Here is a 21,551-nt window from a genome sequence, read left to right on the forward strand (position 1 = left end):
AGAGCCAATCCATTTTCTCTATAAATAGCCGCGTTCGAGGCTATTTTCATTGTGCCGTTGAGTTCCGCTGCTTTAGAGTTCTGGTCTGCTCAACACTCTTCCTTCTCTCTAAATCTAATACTCAGATCCGCGAGTAATTTTTGTCACAGGTTCCCTTTTTTACCCTTTTTTTTTAAAAAAAGAAAAAGATATTGTTTCTTTGTTTATTCATTTTATCCGTCGTTTTTGTTTGGAGATTTTGTTCTGTTGTTATTAGTAGCAGAGGGAAATGAGTGTTCTGACTTTGTGTTTTCCGTTTCTATCTCGTTTTTTCGTTGATTTTTTTGCTGAAATATTTGTAGATCTGTGCGGCTTTTGTGTTTGTTTGGAGTTTTTAGCGTGTATGTATGTTTTTATAATAAGATGCGAGATTTTGAGGTTTGACTATGGATTGTTTATGGAAGTTATATTGCAAAAAACGGTTCATTTTGTAAAGCTTTGAGTTGACATGAGTAAATAAATGTTGCCGCGCGATGACTTAAACTTTAATTGGTTTTACTTTTTTTTTTTTTTTACTTAAAGAGTAGCTAAGTTTTGAGTGGGATCTACTAGATCTGTAAATTTTACATCATTTTGTCTTTTAAATTGAGTGTAAAATATATATGGACAGTGATTTATATGTCGGTCAGTCATTTCTGTGCAGGCTTAAATTCTGCCCCTCTGAAAGTGAATAATTCCAAAGGCTGTGACAATAAGGTTCTTTCTTTATGATGTCGGAAAGAATAGGATAGGAAAGAGAGAAAATTTTGTTCAGCTGTTTCTGAGAATGAGAACTTACAGTGAAAAACTGTTAAATTGCAACAGCTTCCATGACTTTTCCTAAATTATTGTTCACAGTTCTGACTTTAAAGCATGGAGCTGTTGTGTGTTATGTTGATTCTATTGTTTCTTAAATTATTTTTTTATTTTGTTCTTATTGTTTTTATTTGCATCATATTCTATTGGCCTGCCACACTAAGTTTCATTTCATCAAGATGCTTCAGCCGTTGTACTAAGGATTATTTGGTGTTCTTGCAATATGCAGCTCGTTAGAATGGAGACCTTTCTATTCACATCTGAATCAGTGAACGAGGGTCACCCCGACAAGCTCTGCGACCAGATCTCTGATGCTGTGCTGGACGCTTGCCTTGCCCAGGACCCCGACAGCAAGGTTGCCTGTGAAACATGCACCAAGACCAACATGGTCATGGTCTTTGGAGAGATTACCACCAAAGCCAATGTAGATTATGAGAAGATTGTCCGTGACACATGCCGCTCTATCGGATTTGTTTCTGATGATGTGGGTCTTGATGCTGACAACTGCAAGGTCCTGGTCAATATTGAGCAACAGAGCCCTGATATTGCCCAGGGTGTCCATGGCCACTTCACCAAGCGCCCAGAAGAAATTGGAGCTGGTGACCAGGGCCATATGTTTGGGTATGCCACTGATGAGACCCCAGAACTCATGCCCCTTAGCCATGTCCTTGCAACTAAGCTTGGGGCTCGTCTTACTGAGGTTAGGAAGAATGGCACCTGCCCCTGGCTAAGGCCTGATGGTAAAACCCAGGTTACTGTTGAGTACTACAATGACAAGGGTGCCATGGTTCCCGTTCGTGTTCACACTGTCCTCATTTCCACCCAACATGACGAAACTGTTACAAATGATGAAATTGCTGCTGACCTCAAAGAGCATGTCATCAAGCCTGTCATCCCTGAAAAGTACCTAGATGAGAAAACAATCTTCCACCTTAACCCATCTGGCCGCTTTGTCATTGGTGGTCCTCACGGTGATGCAGGTCTCACTGGTCGTAAGATCATTATTGACACCTATGGTGGCTGGGGAGCCCATGGTGGCGGTGCTTTCTCTGGAAAGGACCCTACCAAGGTGGACAGGAGTGGTGCTTACATTGTTAGGCAGGCTGCCAAGAGCATTGTGGCTAATGGGCTTGCCCGAAGGTGCATCGTGCAGGTCTCTTATGCTATTGGTGTGCCTGAGCCCTTGTCTGTCTTTGTAGACAGCTATGGAACTGGAAAGATTCCTGACAAAGAAATCCTCCAAATTGTGAAGGAGAACTTCGACTTCAGGCCCGGTATGATCACCATCAACCTGGATCTCAAGAGGGGTGGCAATGGCCGGTTTTTGAAGACAGCTGCCTACGGACACTTTGGAAGGGACGACCCGGACTTCACCTGGGAAGTTGTGAAGCCCCTCAAGTGGGAGAAGCCTCAGTCTTAAAATCCAGCTTTGGCTGTCCTCGAATGTCTCTAATCTCATACATATGATGCCCCCCATTCATTTTCATTTTCATTTTCATTTTCTTATTTGTTCTCTTTCACCTTTAATTGTGTCCTTTTGTCAATGTCGTGTTGCAAAAATGTATGAGAATTTTGCTTATATTGATGCCACTGGAAGTAAACAATCTTCCTCTTATGATTGCTTAATGGAATTCTTGGCTACCTTAATCAAATTATTGTTGAAATGCCCTCTTTTCTATATATCACATTATTCGCTGCAATTCCATATTTCAGGCTTCGGTGCGCACACTTGACCTATGATATGCACGAAATATGGGTAAAATAGGGTCTCACCCTCTTTGCATTTTCACCTTGTTTCTGTTGCACGAAATCTCAGTAATCCCCCTTAAGTGAAATAATAAGTTAAGTGATATAATAAGTTGGGCTCTTTACAAAAGTTATAAAATATAATAAAATAAAATTATATAGTGGTAATTTCATTAAAATAATAAGTTTTATGACATTAAGTAAATAATATATTTTTAACAATTAAAAGAACATTTTTCATTCAATCTACTCCTATGTCATCAACTACAAAAACACAAAAAATTATTAAAAATGGGTTCTACATGCATTTTGAGATGCAAAATTATCAATGATAACATCAACATCAATGTTTTCCAAAAAGTCCCTCTTGATTTTTATTTTAAAATTAATTACTACTAATAAAAGGAATAAAACTCAAAATTACATGCAATTTTAGTCTAATGTGTAATGTTATACATGACTATTAAGTGAGTATCTTTTTATTTTAAATATCATATTAGTGAACTTATTAAAAAATTGACGGAGTTAACAATTGAATTTAAATTTTAAAATATGAAATGTAAAAGGATTAAATTTCAAATAAACAAAAAGTATAAGGATTTAAAAGCATATTTTAAACTATTATATATATAGTAGCTATTTTAGTTTTTTTTTTGAATAAATCGATTGAAATATATATAGATATAAAAACTTAAGCCAAATTGACTTGAAGGTTCAATAAAGCAGGCCTAATACATAAACTAAAAACATAAAACAGACTAGGCCTCTAACAATTGGCCCGAAATAAACTAAAAAAACAAATAAAGAAAAGGAATCCTATTCTAGAAAAGGAATCTTATCTAGGAATAAAACGAAAGCCGACATTTTGAAAATGGGTTTTTGTGTTTTGAATGTCTCTAATGATTGCTCCGATAGTCAATCTCTCGTATTCTGAACTTTGGCATTTTGTAATAACCGTCTTGAATCTCATATTATTTGTAAAACATTAAATCCCATAGAAATCCCTAATTTTAAGGCTTGTAACCCTGCATGTGCTTCTGTTGCAAATGGAGTTGCAATATTGGTATGGATAATTGACTTGGAAGCCAATATTTCACCCCCCACATTTCAAACTACCAGCCTCGAGGCAGATCTTAAGAGTTGTTGATCAAAAGTCACATTAAAGTAAGACGCCACACTCGTTCTCCTCTCGTCAGACTTAGGACCCCTGCTTGCCTCTATGATAAGTGTCTTCTCATCAACTCCTCTTAATTTTGAAATGTAACTTGAGATTTGTGTTGAGATATTCCTGCTTGTTGTGTGGTTGTTTCGTATATTAACTTATTTCGGCTTGTCCAGATTATCCAAATCCCACAGCAGAAAAGGCGACACTGTTCATTTGTCCCTTGGCTGAAAACCCAGGTTAGCCAGTTCCATACACTATCGATGTTACTATAAAGTATCCAAGAAAACTTTAAAAACCTCCATACTTCTATTGTTGTAGGGCATCGGCGAAAGACATGATTACTATCCTCCTCCTCCTGATTACACCGGGGACAGCGAGCATCAGCAACTACTCTTCTTATCTTTAGGTTAACAAAAGTTGGGATGTAAAAATATACAATGAAATCTTTAGGTTAACAAAATTTTTGAACGAAATTTTCACGAAATCTTTTCGTGAAATTGTAGGCCATAAAAATATAGTAAAAATAATTTTTCCTTATCGGATTTGTGGTCCCGAAACCACTATTCTGACTAGGCCCTAAATCAGGATGTTAAATTTCTCCCCCCTTTTAGGGATTTTCATCCCCGAAAATCTTACCTGTGAAAAGATTTGGGTACTATTCCATAATACTTTCAGAAGTGCAATACTTTTGTTCCTTAGTTGCTTGGTCTCTCGAGCTAATATCTTTACCGGTTCTTCATTGTAAGTCATGTTTGGCTGAATCTCAACCTCTGTCTGAGAAATCACATGTGACGGATCTGAACGATAACGACGTAACATGGACACATGGAACACATCATGAATCTTCTCTAACTCAGTCGGCAAAGCTAACCGATATGTTAAAGGCCCAACTCTTTCAAAAATACCCTATCACCAACTTGGAACTCAATCTCTTTTCTTTTCAAATCTGCATAGGATTTCTGTCTATCTAAAGCTGCTTTCAAGCAATCTCTAATGACTTTTACTTTCTCTTATGTTTCTTTAACTAGATCAACCCCGTAAATCTGATTTTCCTTAATCTCTGTCCAATACAAAGGTGTACGATACTTACGTCCATACAAATCTTCATAAGGTGCCATCTTCAAACTTGACTGATAACTATTATTATAGGCAAACTCTACCAACGGAAAATATTTCTCCCAACTGCCTTGAAATTCTAAAACACAACATCTGAGCATATCTTCAAGTAACTGAATAACTCTCTCTGACTGACCATCGGTACGAGGATGAAAAGTTGTACTAAAATTTAACTTTGTACCCAAAGCTTCCTGCAATTTCCTCTAAAACCGCAAAGTAAATCTCGGATCTCTGTCTGAGATAATCGATAATAGTACCCCATGCAGTCTGGCTATCTCAGAAATATACAACTCGGCCAACTTGTCAAATGAATATTCGGCACTTCTCACCGTACAAGTAATATCTCTAGATTTTCAACGCAAATACAATGGCAGCTAGTTCTAAATCATGTGACGGGTAGTTTTTCTCATGTGACTTTAACTGTCTGGAAGCATATGCTATTACTTTACCTTCCTGCATAAGTACACAACCCAATTCATTCAAGGATGCATCACTGTAAATCACAAATTCTTTACCCGGTTCTGGCTGTACCAAAACAGGAGCTTCTGTCAACAATGCCTTTAACTAGTCAAAACTCTGTTGACACTTATCAGTCCATTCAAACTTGACATCTTTCTGCAACAATCTTGTCAACGGGGTCGCTATCATGGAAAATCCTTTTACAAGCTGTCTGTAATAACCAGTTAATCCAAGAAAACTTTTAACCTCTGACACATTTCTAGGTGGTTTCCACTCAACAATTGCTGAAATTTTACTCGGATCAACTTTAATACCATCACCTGACACAATGTGTCCAAGGAATCTGACTTCTCGAAGCCAGAACTCACTTTTGCTAAACTTGGCATACAACTGATTATCTCTTAGAATCTGTAAAACTGTTATTAAATGTTCGGCATGTTCAGTCTCATCAGGAGAATAAATCAGAATATCATCAATAAACACAACTACAAACTTATCCAAGTACAGTCGAAAGATTCGGTTCATTAAATCCATGAATATGGTAGGAGCATTAGTCAAACCAAATGGCATCACAAGAAACTCATAGTGACCATACCTAGTCTAGAAAGCAGTCTTTGGAACATCTGATTCTTTAACCCGCAACTAATAATAACCGGATCTCAAATCTATATTGGAGAACACAGTGGCTCCCTTCAATTGGCCAAACATATCATCAATTCTAGGCAGTGGATATTTATTTATTTTTATTGTTACTTTGTTTAGCTGCCGATAATCTATACACAACCTCATCGAACCGTCTTTCTTTTTCACAAAAAGCACTAGTGCACCCCACGGAGAGCAACTAGGCCTTACAAAACCTTTATCAGTTAATTCCTGCAACTGAGCTTTCAATTCTTTCAATTCCATCGGAGCCATTCTATAAGGAGCAATGGAAATAGGAGTGGTACCTGGAATCAACTCAATACCAAACTCAACTTCTCTAATAGGAGGCAAACCTGGCAATTCTTCCGAAAACACATCGGAAAACTCTCAAACTACTGGCATTGATTCAATTTTCAACTCTAGATCTTTAGTATTCAATACAAAAGCAAGATAAGCTTCATACCCTTTTCTCAAACATTTTTGAGCAGACATAACAAAAATCATGGCAAGAGAACTATCTGACTCATCTGCCTTTTCTTCGAGTCTTGAACTTCAATTTCAGCTTTTCCCTTTTCTTTTTCTTTTAACAACTCCTCTGCCTTACAGGCTCTCTCAACTAGAACAACAAACTCTTTTATCTTTAGAACACCAACTGATAGTCGGATATCATCATTGAGCCCATCCTCAAATCTTTTACACATAATAGCTTTTGTAGATACACACTCTCGAGCATACTTGCAGAGTCTGACAAATTCACATTCATACTTAGTAACAGTCATCTTACCCTGCTTTAACTCAAGGAACTCTTTTCTTTTCTAGTCAATAAACCTCTGACTGATATACTTTTTACGGAACTCCTCCTGAAAGAAATCCCAAGTATCTCTCTCACTCGGTACAACTGACATAAGAGTCTTCCACCAATGATAGGCCGAATCTCTAAGGAGTGAGACAACGCACTTCAACATTTCTTAGGTGTACAAGATAACTCATCAAATACTCTGATAGTATTCTCAAGCCAAAATTCTGCTCTCTCTGTATCATCATCTTTAGTAGCCCGAAACTCTTCAGCCCCTTGTTTTCTGATCTTATCAACTGGTGGCCTTTCTCTTATAACTATACCTGTACCTGTAACTGGAGGAGCTACATGGGGAATCTGAAAATCATGAGGGGGTGGAGGTCTAATAGCCGGATTCGTACGAACAAACTCGGCAAACCATTCATTCATAGCTTGGAAGAAGGCTTTTCGACCCCTTCCTCCCTGACTAACTGTAATGGGCCTTTCACTACCATCTGATGGCACCGTCCCTTCTGCGGGAGCGGGCGCATTACTTTCTACATCATCTGCACCAGCTCGTTCGGGATCCATAACTATAAAAGAAAACATTTCAAAATCGTCAAGAGTCGTCACACTATCAAAATATATAAGTATGGCATGTATAGCTAGACTCTTATTCATACTGAATATTCCGAGAACCGACTAAACCTGCTCTGATACCAATAAAATGTAACACCCCTTACCCGAGACCGTTATCGGAGTCGAGCATGAGGCATTACTTGACTTAACTTAAAAGTTCGGGGCATAAAAATTTTCTTTTAAAAGTTATTTCACTATTCATAATAAGGTTGTCCACCTGCGCAGCAGTCACTAAATCAATTATAACTCGAGCTACAAAACTCAAAATTTAGATCTGTAAATTTTTCCTGAAACTAGACTCATATATATTTTTACCATAAAATTTTTAGAATTTTTGGTTTAGCCAATTAGTACAGTTTATTAGTTAAAGTCTCCCCTGTTTCACTGATCGTCTGTCCTGACCTCTCGTCACTAAAATTCAATTATCTCATTGTACAGACTTCATATGGTGTTATCAATTGTTTCTACAGAAAATAGACTTAATAAGGAATCTATAATATAAATTAAAACTCGTAAATATTTTTTAAAATTTTTAATGATTTTCCAAAGTCAGAACATGGGATTCCGAAAGCCACTTTGACCTTGTCTAACTAAAATACAAATATCTCAGAATACACAATTCCTTTGTCTACACCGTTATTTTTCTATGAAAATAGAATCAATAAGATTTAATTATATATCTCATCCACCCTCTAATTCATTTTTTACTATCCTTAGTGATTTTTCAAAATCACGTCACTACTGCTGTCTCAAAACTGATTCACTACCTAGACATTTAGTACAGTTTATCACCTAGACAAATTTTTTTACCTTTTCATGATTTCTATGCATAATTTATCACCTAGACATTTATAACAACAAACACCTTCATACTTAGCCATTTTAATAACTATTCATCATCAAATATTTACATATCATCTTTTGGCTATAATTTAAGAATATACAATCGAAATGACTAAGTCCCTATACATGACATAGCTCGAAACATTTATCGTCTTAAAATACCAAGTTGTGGTGGTTGATAGTGTGAACGCTCTCCGACGTCTTCAAGATCCCGACTATGCTTGATAATACTATATGAAAGAAAAAGAAATAAAAGAAGCAAGCATAAAGCTTAGTAAGTTTACAAGTAAATAAATAACAACATTTAACACAAATAATGATATGCAAGTATCATGTTCTTAAGTTTCCTCTTTACTTACTCTCATTTACTTGTTTATTTACTTACCTATTTAGATAGCTTAAGATTACAACTTACTATTCTCTTGCTGAAATATTGGTTCTCACTGATATCATAACATATTCTTAACTCTTATAACTCACCTGAAGTTGCTAATTATACTTTTACTTGAACTTCCATAGAACATAATATGTTTTCTAGTCCGTTGAGTCACATTGGAATAATAAGGATACTTGGGTCTCTTTTCTGATAATAACATGCCAAAGCCATGTCTCAGACATGTTCTTACATGGGATGTTTCTTGTACTGCCAATGCCATATCCCAGATATGGTCTTACATGGGAGTTCTCATATCGGTTCCCATGCCATGTCCCAGACATGGTCTTACGGGGGACCTCTCATCTCGGTGCCAATGCCATGTCCCTAACATGGTCTTACATGGGACCTCTCATAACTTCAATGATGCCAATGTCATGTCCCAGACATGGTCTTACATGAGATCTCTTTACCCAAATGTCATGACATTTGTATCCAATACATTCCTTATGTTTCAATGGGACTTTTTAACACTGATTCTCTGTCATCTCATACTTGAGTCAACATTAAATAAATTCATGAAATAAATATATAATTGCTGGAAAATAAAAAAATTATTAATAATTGTTAAAATATTGCATTTATTTACCGTAAACTTACCTCGGTACAAAATATGATCAAATCTAGCACTTTAGTCCTCAACCTTTTTCTTTCCCCGGTCTAACTCTGAATTTTGTTCTTCTTGATCTATAATAGAAAATTTAGCTTATTTAATACTCACATTCATCAAAACAGTCCTTAACTCGAATTTTGATAAAATTACATTTTTACCCTTAAACTTTTGCATATTTACACTTTTTTCCCAAAGCTCGGAAATTAAACTTCATCCCTTATTCTTATGTTTTATGACATGCTGAACATTTTTCCCTTCTATGGAAACATCAAATTCCCACTCTAACACTTACTTATGAACATTAGGTATTTTTACCGATTATGTCGTTTTACTCGTTTTCACTTAAAATCACTTAGCAAAAGTTGTTTAACATAATTTCAAGCTTCATATTCTACCATAAAACATCAAAATAAACACACTTCACCTATGGGTATTGTTGACACCATTTTTTTGATAAAAACGGGGTCGACTTGGATTTTAAAAATGAAAATGTAAAAGGGGAGTCGCCACCAATCTTTTTTTGATGAGGTGTGATCGGGTCACCTAGAAAAGTGGTTGTTTTTAATAAATAATTTGATTTTATTAAAACAATGATTTTGGTTCACAAAATTCAGAAAAAAAGCGGGTTCGTGAGTCGTTTACGTACGAGGAAGGATTAGCACCCTCGTAACGTCCAAAATTGGTATCTAGTTGATTAATTAATGTCTTAATACCGGAATTTAAAAATTTTAAGAGCAAATTAAAATACGATCTATTTTTATTGAGATGTTGAAAACTTTTTGGGAAAGAAGACATATTTCACGTTAATCGAGAAAGGGAATTATATCCAGTAAGTTAGGACACAATGTCTTGAATTCCCGATACGTAGAAGAATGCCAAAAAACTCACTTATTTAAAAGATATTTAGCTATCTCGAATTTTAAAAAAGGGATCATGCCTAGCAAGTTAGGACACGATCTTTTCTTAATTCTCGAGATTGTTCAAAACTTGAGGAAAAAAGGGTCATGCCCAGTAAGTTAGGACACAATTTTTTCTTAATTAATGTTAATTTTTTAAAAAATGCTTGAGTTAAGCAACAAAGGTCCACTCGTCCTGCGATAACAATATGTCACATCCCGTAAGTTAGAACACGACATTTGAACCCTCGAGAATGAGTTTGCCCTTGCTTTTTTTATTGAAATTTTATGTGTTTGGAAATTTAAAAGGATATTTCGTTATTTAGGTTAAACGAGAAAATTGAGACCTAGTAAGTTAGGGTACAATTTCTCGAACTTTCAAAACGCGAAACATTGCCTTATTTTGAAATTTGTTACGAATTTGGGTAAAAGAATAGTGAAATGTAAAAACTATGCGTTTGATACTTAAAGGGAGTTATACATAGCTACTAAATAATAATACAACATACATCCACATGATCGTGACATAATACACATAATAATATACACGCAAGGATTTGATATAAACAAATCCTAATATTATCATGCACGAATAAGAATAATGATACAAATAGTAACATAATAGTAACAATAATAATAACAACAAAAGCCATAATAAGAACATATCTAAACTTCAAAAGATTTAAAAATAACAAGTAAACAAATAATAAAATAAAATTGCAACAATAATGGCAAACATAAAATAAATAAGCCAATTAAAAAATGAATGAAACAATAAGATAAAAGCTAATGTAAGTTTGACCCAAAAATTAAAAGTGAGTAAATAAATATTAATTAGAATACTTAAAATTTTTTTAACAAAAATAAAACATAAAATTTAATTAAACAGACTGTGGACCGAATTGAAATCGGGTTGAAAATCGGGGTCAAAATCATAAATAAATAAAAATAGAGTTGCCGAGGGACCGAAATAAAATGTGGTGAGGACATGGGGGACTGACTGCGCAATATTCCCCCGACCCCTATGCGCGTCGCTTTGCGCAGGACTAGATCGGAAAAGACGCGAAATTCTGTGGCCGAAATTAAGTGAAATAAAATGCTACATTAAAGGTGCCGCAGAATTGGAGGGACCAAAGGCGCAAATTACCCATTAGGGCAAGAATGCGCAGGTCTTCCCCTTCAAACCGCACCGTTTAACGGCTTATAAAAACCAAAATATATTTTTTTTACTTCACTTTTTCAGGTTTTCTAAAAAAACTGCAGGAGCCTCAATTTTTTTCTCAACACCCTCCCCTCTCAAATGGCCGACGGTCTCTCAAGGCCTCCGTCGCACCACCACCGTGGCCGGTGATTGGCGCCTGAAAATGGGCCCGTTAACCCCTGCTCCTCGGCATCTTTGAGAGCCAAAGCTCTCTCAACCCATGGGAGTCGAAAACAAGGAAGGTTCTCGGCCTCTTGGACCTAATTCGGGCGACGGAGGAGGGAATTTCCGATGGCGCAACCACGACCACTATGGTGAGTTCCCTTTCCCCTTATTCTTTGCTTTTGATTTTTTATTATAGTTATTTAAAAGAGATTTGCAAAAGAAGAAAGAAAAATAAAATAAGATAAGACAAAACAAATAAAAAAGATAACCAAGAGAAAGTTCAAAATCAACCTTTAAAATTCGGTTTCTAAGTTTCGATTCTCTGATACGCGGTCGTAAAAAAAACTACTGCAATAGGCCAATTTTGGCCTGGCTAAAAAACCATTTACATAGCCCAAATAATTTGGCCCAATAAGGCCTAAATTGCTAACCCTAATCTGCTAGCCCAAAAAACACAAAGGGTATAGCAGAAACCTTAGTAGCCGCCGCAGCAATCACACCCTCGCACGCCGCCTCAAATGGCGCGCATGCGCTCCTCCAAGCATGTACCTGCAAAAGGCAACAAGCAGTATAGGCAAGAAAATCAGAAAATCGAAAATCAAGCATATAATAGAATGATTTTTTTCCCTTTATTTTCTTGTTTCAATACGGCTATAAAAAGCCAATTAAAATCTGTAAAAGAGGGGGGATTTTTTTTTGACACAGAGAGAAATACAAAGAAAAAGATTTAAAATAGAGTTAAAAAAGAAGAAAAGTTGAATACAAAGGTGATTTTTTGTTTCATTTGTCGAGGAGTTCATCGTTTTTTTTTGTTTTTTTTATTTTTTATATTCTTATGCATAAAATAAAAGGTAGGAGAGAATGAAAGCCTACCTTTTCGTCGGAGTCGTCGCTTTGCCACCATCGCCGTCATAGTCGGGGCTTTGGTACAGGGAAGGAGAGCGGCGACACTCAAGGGGTTAAAAGAGAAAACCTAGTAGAGCAGCCTTTTTTTTTTGGAAAAATGAAACAAAATGATTTTCAAGAAGAACCTGTTTTATTTTAATAAAAGCAAAAACGGCGTCATTTGGTGTAGGTTGGATTCATGTGTTTCTGCTTTAAGGGGGAATTTGCGTGATTGGCCCCCCGGTTTATCTCATTGTTTTGATTTTGTTCTTTTAAAATTTACCCTGTTTAATTTGAATTTATTCATCTTAGTCCGTGTCACTGCGCAACATTGTGGGATGGCGAATTATTTCCGATATGATCCCTCATGTTGTCTGCATGTTGCACCTTGGCCCTTCTCTTTATTTCAATTCTGTTTGTTGCCTTTTAACTTTGTTTTAATTTTGATCTAATCCTTGAACTTTACTTTAAATTGCTTTAATGTACATTACATTGTAATTTTTTTTTGTGTATTGCTTTATTTATTTATTTTAAATTTATGTATATAATGTCTGTTTTAAATATATACATATATACATATTATTTAGTTTAATTTATTTCTTTTATATGTTATTTTAAGATTTACTTTCAAATTGTTTTATTTTAAATTTTTACTTATTATGTTAAATTTTATAGGTCATTCACTTTGAAAATTATCTATTCTAGGTTATTTTTTCGTGTATTATTTTTAACATTAATTATTTTAAAATTATTATATATCGTTATCTTTATCATGTACTGTTGTTTTTAAATTATTATACATCATTGCTTAAATTTGCCATATTTCTCATATTTTATGTAAATTTAATATATTTTGTATACATTCTTTGATATTTTTATTTTATAATTTTAAAAAAATTTATCCATTATATTTCAAGTTTTTTAGATTTACATAGAAATATCTTTATATAAATATTTTTATTATACGCATATACTCACATGTACATTATTTTATGTATTTTGATTTTCTCTTTACAATACTTACTTTAAGATTCATTTAAATATTGTAGTATTTACTTTTAACTCAATGTATAATTTATTTCAAACTCTCATGTATATGTATCATTTTTACACTTGGTATTTCCTTTAAGATTAGGTTTTAATTTCAGCATTCAAATGTGGGTGTTAATATTTACATGTGATATGAGATTGTTTGCCCGCATATGTATTATATTATTTATTCGTATTTATTGATTATTGATGATTATTAGTGTATACTTCAGCTTATTAATTATGGTTTCGTGTTGTACATTAACGTCTCAATATCGCATTTTTTTAAAATATTTGGTTTCATTAAAGCATTAAAACCATTTTGTTCAAAGGTTTCCAAAATAACGCAATACTCGCATTTAGGATTTTCAAAGAAAATTGGGCCCTAACGTATTGGGTTCTAATTTTCTTCGTTAAATATAACAATCGAGAATTGCTCTTTAATCAAAAATAAAATGAAAAGCTTGTTGTCGGGAATTTAATATGTTGTATCCTAACGTATTGGATGTGACGTATTGATTTCTCGAGACAAAGATTTAAAAAAATAATACTAACAAAGGAAATATTCCAAGTTTAGGATATTGAGAAGTTGTGCCCTAACGTATTGGGCCGCGATTTCTTTATAAATCTTAAACAAATGAATATTCTTTTAAATTTTATTACACGAGTATTTTGGACTAATTCATTTTTGAGGAATTAGAATGTCGTGCCTTAACGCATTGGGCGTGACATTTCTTTCTCCGAAATGATAAGAGTCTTAATAAGTAACATTTTTTAAGTTTTTATTAAGGATCATATTTTTAAATTTTCGACATTAAGACACTAATTAATTAACTAGGTACCAGTTTTGGGCGTCACGAGGGTGCTAATCCTTCCTCGTACGTAACCGACTCCCGGATCCATTTTTCTAAAACTCGTAGACCAAAGCTATTTTTTGGGTGATCCAATCACACCTCAATAAAAGATTGGTGGCGACTCCCAATTTTTGTTTTTTTAAAGTCGACAACTAATTTTTTTGTTTTTTTCCAAAATAAAAAATGGTTTCGACAACTACAACGAGACTACTTTGGCTTTTATAGCCATATTACAATCGTTTGATCTTTATCTTTTTTGTTTTTCTCTTTTCTTCTTTGTACTCCTCTGTTGCTTTGCATTCATTCCTCTCTGCAGGTGTCGAAGTGTGACGATGGCGTGCGAGGAGATGGAACGACGCGCATGGGCAGAGGCGGCGGGGAGCTGGAGCGGCGCACATGGCAGAGGTGTGCATGCGGCTAGGGTTTCCTAATCCTTTGCTGCTGAAAGTTTTTGTTGTGAGCTAGGTTTTTTTAATTTTCTTTGGGCCTGTTAGGTTTATTTAATTTTGTGTAGTGGGCTGGTATTGTAATTTGGGCTTTGTGGGTTCTGATGGACTACAAAATTTTTTTATTTATTTTTTTGGTTGGTTGGTTTGGGTCATATGGGCCCCGGGCAAAAATGGGCCACTACAGGTATTTTTCCAAATATGAACCCTAGGTTAAATTATTGCTAAAATAATCTAAATTAAGCTATCGTGATTCTAAAAACGTAAAGAACATTAAAAACGGGGCTTAGAATCACTTACTATGAGCTTGAGAAAGTGAAGAAACCCTAGCTATGGCTTCCTTCAAGTTTTGGCAGCAAGCAAGGATGATGAACACAATTTTTACATCTTTTTCCCTTTTAATTCTATTTATTTACTAAATGACTAAAATGCCTTTACTTAAAAAAATCCTATTTCACTTATCTCATGTCCATTTTTGTCCATCACTAACTAATGGTCTAATTACCATATAAGAACCCCTAATTTATAGTTCCATAACAATTAAATACCTTTAACATATAAAACTCAACTTTTGTATTTTTACAATTTAGTCCTTTTGACTAAATTAAGTGCCCAAACGTCAAAATTTTTGAACGAAATTTTCACGAAATCTTTCTGTGAAATTGTAGGCCATAAAAATATAGTAAAAACAAATTTTTCCTCATCGGATTTGTGGTCCCGAAACCACTGTTCCGACTAGGCCCTAAATCGGGATGCTACACGTTTCTACTAGCCTTTACTCCTCGAATTAAATTTCATTTTGTTGCTAGCCTCATAAGACTAGATAGCCCCTCTCCACAGAATAGGAATAAAAACGGGCTCAAAGGGTCCCATTGTCTAAGACCTCTAGAAGGGAAAATATTTTCTCCAATAACACCATTAAAGACTACTGAATATGACACTGTAGTTACACATTTCATGAGCATATCAACCCATTCTGAATCAAAACCTAATTTCTTCATTATTTTTTCAACAAGACTCCATTCAACCCTGTCATACACTTTACTCATATCTAACTTCCGCCATAAGCCCTTTTTTTTCCCACCCTTTTATTCTTCAAAGTATGAAGAATTTCATAGGACAATAAAACATTATCACAAATCAGTCTCCCTGGTACAAAAACACTTTGAGATAAATCAATACATTTATTCATCACAAGACAGAGACGATTAGCAATGACTTTAGCCAACAGTTTATAAAGCACATGGCATAAACTAATTGGCCTAAAATGGGTAATATTCAAAGGATTAGGGATTTTTGGAATTAACACGATATTAGTTTTATTTATTGGACTGATATCCATACCTCCATTCAGTAGATTATGGCAAAACGATGTAACTTCTTCCCCAATAATTGGCCAGCATTTTTGGTAAAATAATGTCGAGAATCCATCCTCACCTGGTGCTTTTGTTGGACCCAATTCTGCTAGTGCCTCGCGGATTTCTTCTTTTATGTGCCTCACCTTCAACTTTAAATTATCCTCGTCAAAGATGCAACGATCAATTCCTGCTAAAATATTATCATAATTGCCCCTCCTACCAACAGAAAACAACTGTTAAAAATACGACTTGGCTATACCTTCCATTTTTGAAATTTCTTCCGTTTCCCTACCATCATCAGATTACATTCTACTAATGAAATTTCTCTATCGTTTCTGAGTTGCCTGTTTGTGAAAAAAAGTTGTATTCTTATCTCCATATTTCAGCCAATTAACCCGCGCCCTCTGTTTCTAATAATGCTCATCTTTTTCAATCTCAAAATTAAGTTAAATTTTCATGTCAATGAGCTCTGTCAAAGTTTCATCATTTCTTTCGTTTTCCACCAGTTTTTCCAGTTTTGAAATTAGCGCCTCTTTCTTCCCTTTCCTGCTATGTTGAATCTTTTCAGCCCGTTTCTTCAGACCTCTCTTGAGACTTTCAAACTTACTCAATAAATCTCCTGTGGCACTCTCCCAAATATTTCTAACCTCTAAAATAAAGGTCTCCTCCAAAACCCACCATGCTTCGAATTTAAAACTTCTATTAATTTTTCCCTTATCCTCCTGTTCGGTGGTGATAAATAGTGGGCAATGATCTGAAAAAGAATGAGGTATGTGTCGAATTTGAAATTTCAGGAATAAAGATAACCATTCATCAATAGCCACTCTCCTATCCAGACGTTCTTGAATATTTGTTTCTGGTTGATTTCCCCTTTCCCAAGTAAACTAGCTTCCAGAAAATCCCATGTCCCTTAATTCGCAATCCTCTAGAGCCTTACGGAAAGCTTCCATTCTACCCTCCTCTCAAGGTAAACCTCCCCTCTTTTCAAAGCCATACAAAATTTCATTGAAATCACCACAAACCATCCAAGGAAGCTCCCCAACATTATGTAGTTGCCGCAACAGATTCCACGTTTCCTCTTTATCATTTGAATAGGGAGACCCATAAAAACCAGTAAACCTTCATTTATTACCTTTATCTGTGTCCTCAGTTTCCATATCAATATGTCTTTTTGAATAACTGTGGAGCCTAATATTAAATCCCCAGGCCAAGCCAAACATAATCCACCACGAGATCCTGTCGAATCTACATCAATACCATTAAAAAAACCATATCTTCTTCAAACTCGTTCCATCCTCCTATTGATTTTTGTCTCCATAAAGAAGACCATATGGGGATTATATAACCTCAGCCAATGCCAAAATAGTTGAACTGTCCTCGAGCTCTCTAAACCACGGATGTTCCAACTTAATATTTTCATTGTGATCGGTCGGCTTGCCTCTTGGCAGTCGCCGACATTACTTGATTAGCTTCCACCACTCTCCGGTTCCTTATCGCCAAAGTACTAACCTCTTCCTTGGCTGTTACATCTTTGATCTCCCCCTAGCTCTCTTTTCCCCTCCTCTCTGATTAACACCCTGTCTTCTAAATATGTGATTAGCCCATAAATGATTTGTCATCCCCATTAAAGGTAAATAATTTCCCTTTCAGGTTAAATCTTAATATTGGATCTATATTACTATTTTTCCCATATTTCTCCTTAAACCCCTTACACTATATCCTAATACTTGAATTCCCTCACGATTTCCACCCCAATCTCCCTCTTCTTCTTCGCGCGGCCAAATACTATTCATCGCTAGAGCTCTTCTAGATTGTGCTCGCAAAGATAAATTCCATCCCATCTCAGCAACTTCCACTCCTAGTGCCATCTTCACTTCACAAAAAGAGTCACTATCCCCAACCGTCCATAAAAAAAACAAAAGAGAGATAATTGTTCATATTTAAATGTGACATATGAACAATTGCCAAAAATACAAAATCTGCTTCTTCCTTTTCAGAGGGTCTCTTATGTCAATTTGAACTCTTACTCTCATAAAATTTTGATTTTCTTTTTCCAGATTAGAACAATCGTACTCCATAAAAGTACCTATAAAATTACCCAGTTGTATTGCCAACCTTTCAGAGAAAAAAACCAGCAGGAATGATCTGTAACCAAAAGGGAGTATGAATTAAAGGGACTATTAATGGGTCCTCCCCCAATTGTAACTTATATAACAGCAATAAGTGATTATTGAAAGTCCAAAGGGACCCCTTTAAAACCCTCTCAATGTCCATAACATGAAAAAATTGGAATAAATACATTTTCCCTCCTAGATATCGAATTTGCACACCCCGAATTGGATGCCAGAGGTTTGCCATTGTACTTTTCATTGCTGGAAAGTGAATAATGCTAGCAGTTAAGAAACATCCCACTAATTGGAAAACCCCAACCTTTCTTCCTGTTTGTGACTCAAATTGAAACTGTAAAACTTCTTCTTCCTCATCATTAATCGTTAACCCAGCAAGCTCTGACTCCATGGTTGTAGACAGACGCAATCGTATGAACCAAATCGCTAGAATAAAAGAGAAAACTAAAGGACTTACTGTTGTCACAAAACAATAGACATAAAACCCTAAAACCTAAAACCTGCCAGAGAGAGCAGACAAAGACGTGCCAGAGAGAGCAAACTTTTTTTATAGTAGCTATTTTAGTTACACCTAGGTCACCGTTGTACAAATCTCGTAGATTAGATTTTCTTTTTTTTTTTTTAGATTTCTATTATTAAAAAACCAATTATAAGTGGATATGTCGTGATGGTTATCATAATAAATCAGAATTTTTTATTTTAATGTGTCGAAAAAATATAAATTATGTATTCAAGTAAGAAAAAAATATCCATACTATCATTATTTAAGAATTTTACTTAACTATCGATAAATTAATCCAACCTCAATTTAATTGTAAATTTATTAAAAGGATAATTATTTTATATATTGTTCTTGAGTAAAATTTTTTTGTCTAGATTGATGTCATTTGTTTTTAGAGTATAGTAAAATAATAATTAAAACAACACTTGGCATTAGTTTAGATATGCTTATTGAGTTTTTACTCCATTAATATTGATGAATATTTACCTTACTAAAAATCTATTATTTATACCAAACAACAAATAATGTTTAAGAATATTTTATTTGAAATAAATATTGGACAGAATATTTACCCTACTAAAAATCTATTATTTATACCAAACAATAAATAATATTTAAGAATATTTTTATTTGAAATAATTATTATTTTAAAGATATTTTTATCTTTTGGGCCCCTTTTATCATCAATGAAATAAACATTTTTTGGGTCCCTTTTAATTTTGGGCTTTGGGCGGTTGCACCTCAAAACAACCCCTAAGGTCGGCCCTGACAGGGTGGAAAGCAAGCACATCCCACCAGGTTTCCACAAGGTAATCCTAGAATAAATTGGTATCTACTATCTGGCAATGCTACCCGATTGGCTAAATTGTCAACATCCACTTGGTTAAAAGAAACACATGTCCTCATCCATTTTACGATATAATTTTTATCTTATTCAAATCGAGGTGATATTTAAATAAACTTCTTCTAACAATGCACACAACTACAAAAACAACAGCAGCAAACACAATAAACAGATCTATTTTTGCTACGATAGGTTAATTCGGCAGATATAGGTTCCAATTTCTCAAGTTTTTAGTTTAAAATTTGCATAGTTTGATTGAAAGAACACAATGTCTTGAGACATCCAATTGAATTTTAATAGTTGAGTTTGGACTCGAGTATTGACTCATATTTGACCTCGAGTAACCCTAAGATGTGTTAAATAAGGTTGTTTGACATCTATAATGTATTATTGTATTATGATTGAAAATGTTTTGAAATATACCATGAATAATTGCTTAAATTATTTTGTAAATTGAGACAATCTGGGTTACTCCAATAACGTAATGTGACATCACTCATTTAGATCCGGTGATCAGGTCAGGTGTGGGATGACAGTATATATTACTATGCAAAACTAAAATATATAGTGTGTAATAATAAATACGTAACATTTTGTATAATATAACTTTTGAGTCATTATTTTGTATAATACATTTTTAGCTCATCCAAATATTCCTTCAATGTTTCCATTTTTTATTGGGATTCATGTTTATCGATTTTAATAATTTTATTTTTGAGTTTAGTTTTATCAATTTTATTGGGATTCATGTTTTTTTAAAAGTGCAATGTATCTTATTGCATCAATATTTATTGATAATCGGTACTCGACATTAATATAATATAATAGAATTTTATTTCTTACCACTATCACACCTACTCTTACATGCTATATATGCAAATATTTTCCATTTTGATAATATAAATTTTGGCCCCTAAATTTGACAATTAAGTTCATTTTGGTACATGCACTTTTTTTTTCCATTTTGATACTTGAACTTGGCAATTAATTTCATTTTGATCCCTAAATTTGAAAAAAAGAGAGAGTAAAAGTTTGATGATGGAACTCAAAGTGTCATATTTAGTATTTTAATAACTGAATCTGTGGTTGAACATGTCAGACCATCGGTTCTTGATTCAACCAGTTCGATTGTTGAACCAACAACAATTAAATATAATATTGAATTTTTATAAAAATCTAAAAATTATTAAATCAGTTCAACTATTGATTTTCATCTCAATTTTTTATTTTTATCAATTTTAAGTAGTTTTCAAGTCAATCAGTTCAATTTCTTTTTTCAAACCATTATATCAATTAATTCTTGATGTTATTATAAAATCTTGAAAATGAAATTCAAAAAAAAATATATATATAAAAACTAAAATGGTTAGTATGGTTGTGAGGACCATAAATCCACCCGGCCCCACGTAGTTTTCCCTCCCAACGACTTCTTTGTCTGACTAGACCAAATTGAGTAAAAAAAAAAGTTGGAAGCTAATTCCCATATATATGTACAACAGTTTGAATGTTGATAATATTTTCTGAAGCGCAAATTGTAAAGAGGACACATCGGTTAAAAACAAAACAATAAGGCCAATGTTTTAAGTTCTTGTTTCAGGGAATCTGATGTCCTGTTTTAGTCAAAACATGATATATTTATGTAGTAAAGTACTAAAACTTAGGAAATTATATGAATCGAAAATGTTGATATACATTTAAAAAGATGAAATCAAAATTTGTTTTCTTTGTTTGTGAAAGATGAATACCAAACGTGGAAACTAGAATAAGATAAACACCAAAATAACTGAACTTCCTTCCTTTGGGGTCTAAATCTCTATTAAGTGAAACCTTTTGTCTCAGACCACAACTTTGTAACCTATCCACTTGAAATTTGGTAACCATCGTCCATTTTTAAGTAAAGAATCCTAATTTAGAGGATCCCACTTGCTATAAACACCATCCCCCAATATACACCGATTTAATATAATATTTAACAAGACA

At 34.3% G+C, this 21,551-nt stretch overlaps 1 protein-coding gene across 1 annotated transcript; it reads left to right on the forward strand.

Moving 5' to 3' along the window:
* On the forward strand, positions 1 to 2,486 carry LOC105791487 (S-adenosylmethionine synthase 2). The gene is made up of 2 exons (XM_012619567.2): positions 1 to 149; positions 1,064 to 2,486. The coding sequence occupies exon 2, from the start codon at positions 1,073 to 1,075 to the stop codon at positions 2,252 to 2,254; it is 1,182 nt and encodes a 393-aa protein (XP_012475021.1). The 5' UTR covers positions 1 to 149; positions 1,064 to 1,072; the 3' UTR covers positions 2,255 to 2,486.
* Positions 2,487 to 21,551: the final 19,065 nt, after the last annotated feature.

The sequence above is a fragment of the Gossypium raimondii genome, chromosome 8 (genome assembly GCF_025698545.1).
Source record: "Gossypium raimondii isolate GPD5lz chromosome 8, ASM2569854v1, whole genome shotgun sequence".
Classification (NCBI taxonomy): domain Eukaryota; kingdom Viridiplantae; phylum Streptophyta; class Magnoliopsida; order Malvales; family Malvaceae; genus Gossypium; species Gossypium raimondii.

Coding starts and splice junctions, on each gene's coding strand:
- LOC105791487 (XM_012619567.2), top strand. CDS start 1,073: ATGGAGACCTTTCTATTCACATCTGAATCAGTGAACGAGGGTCACCCC.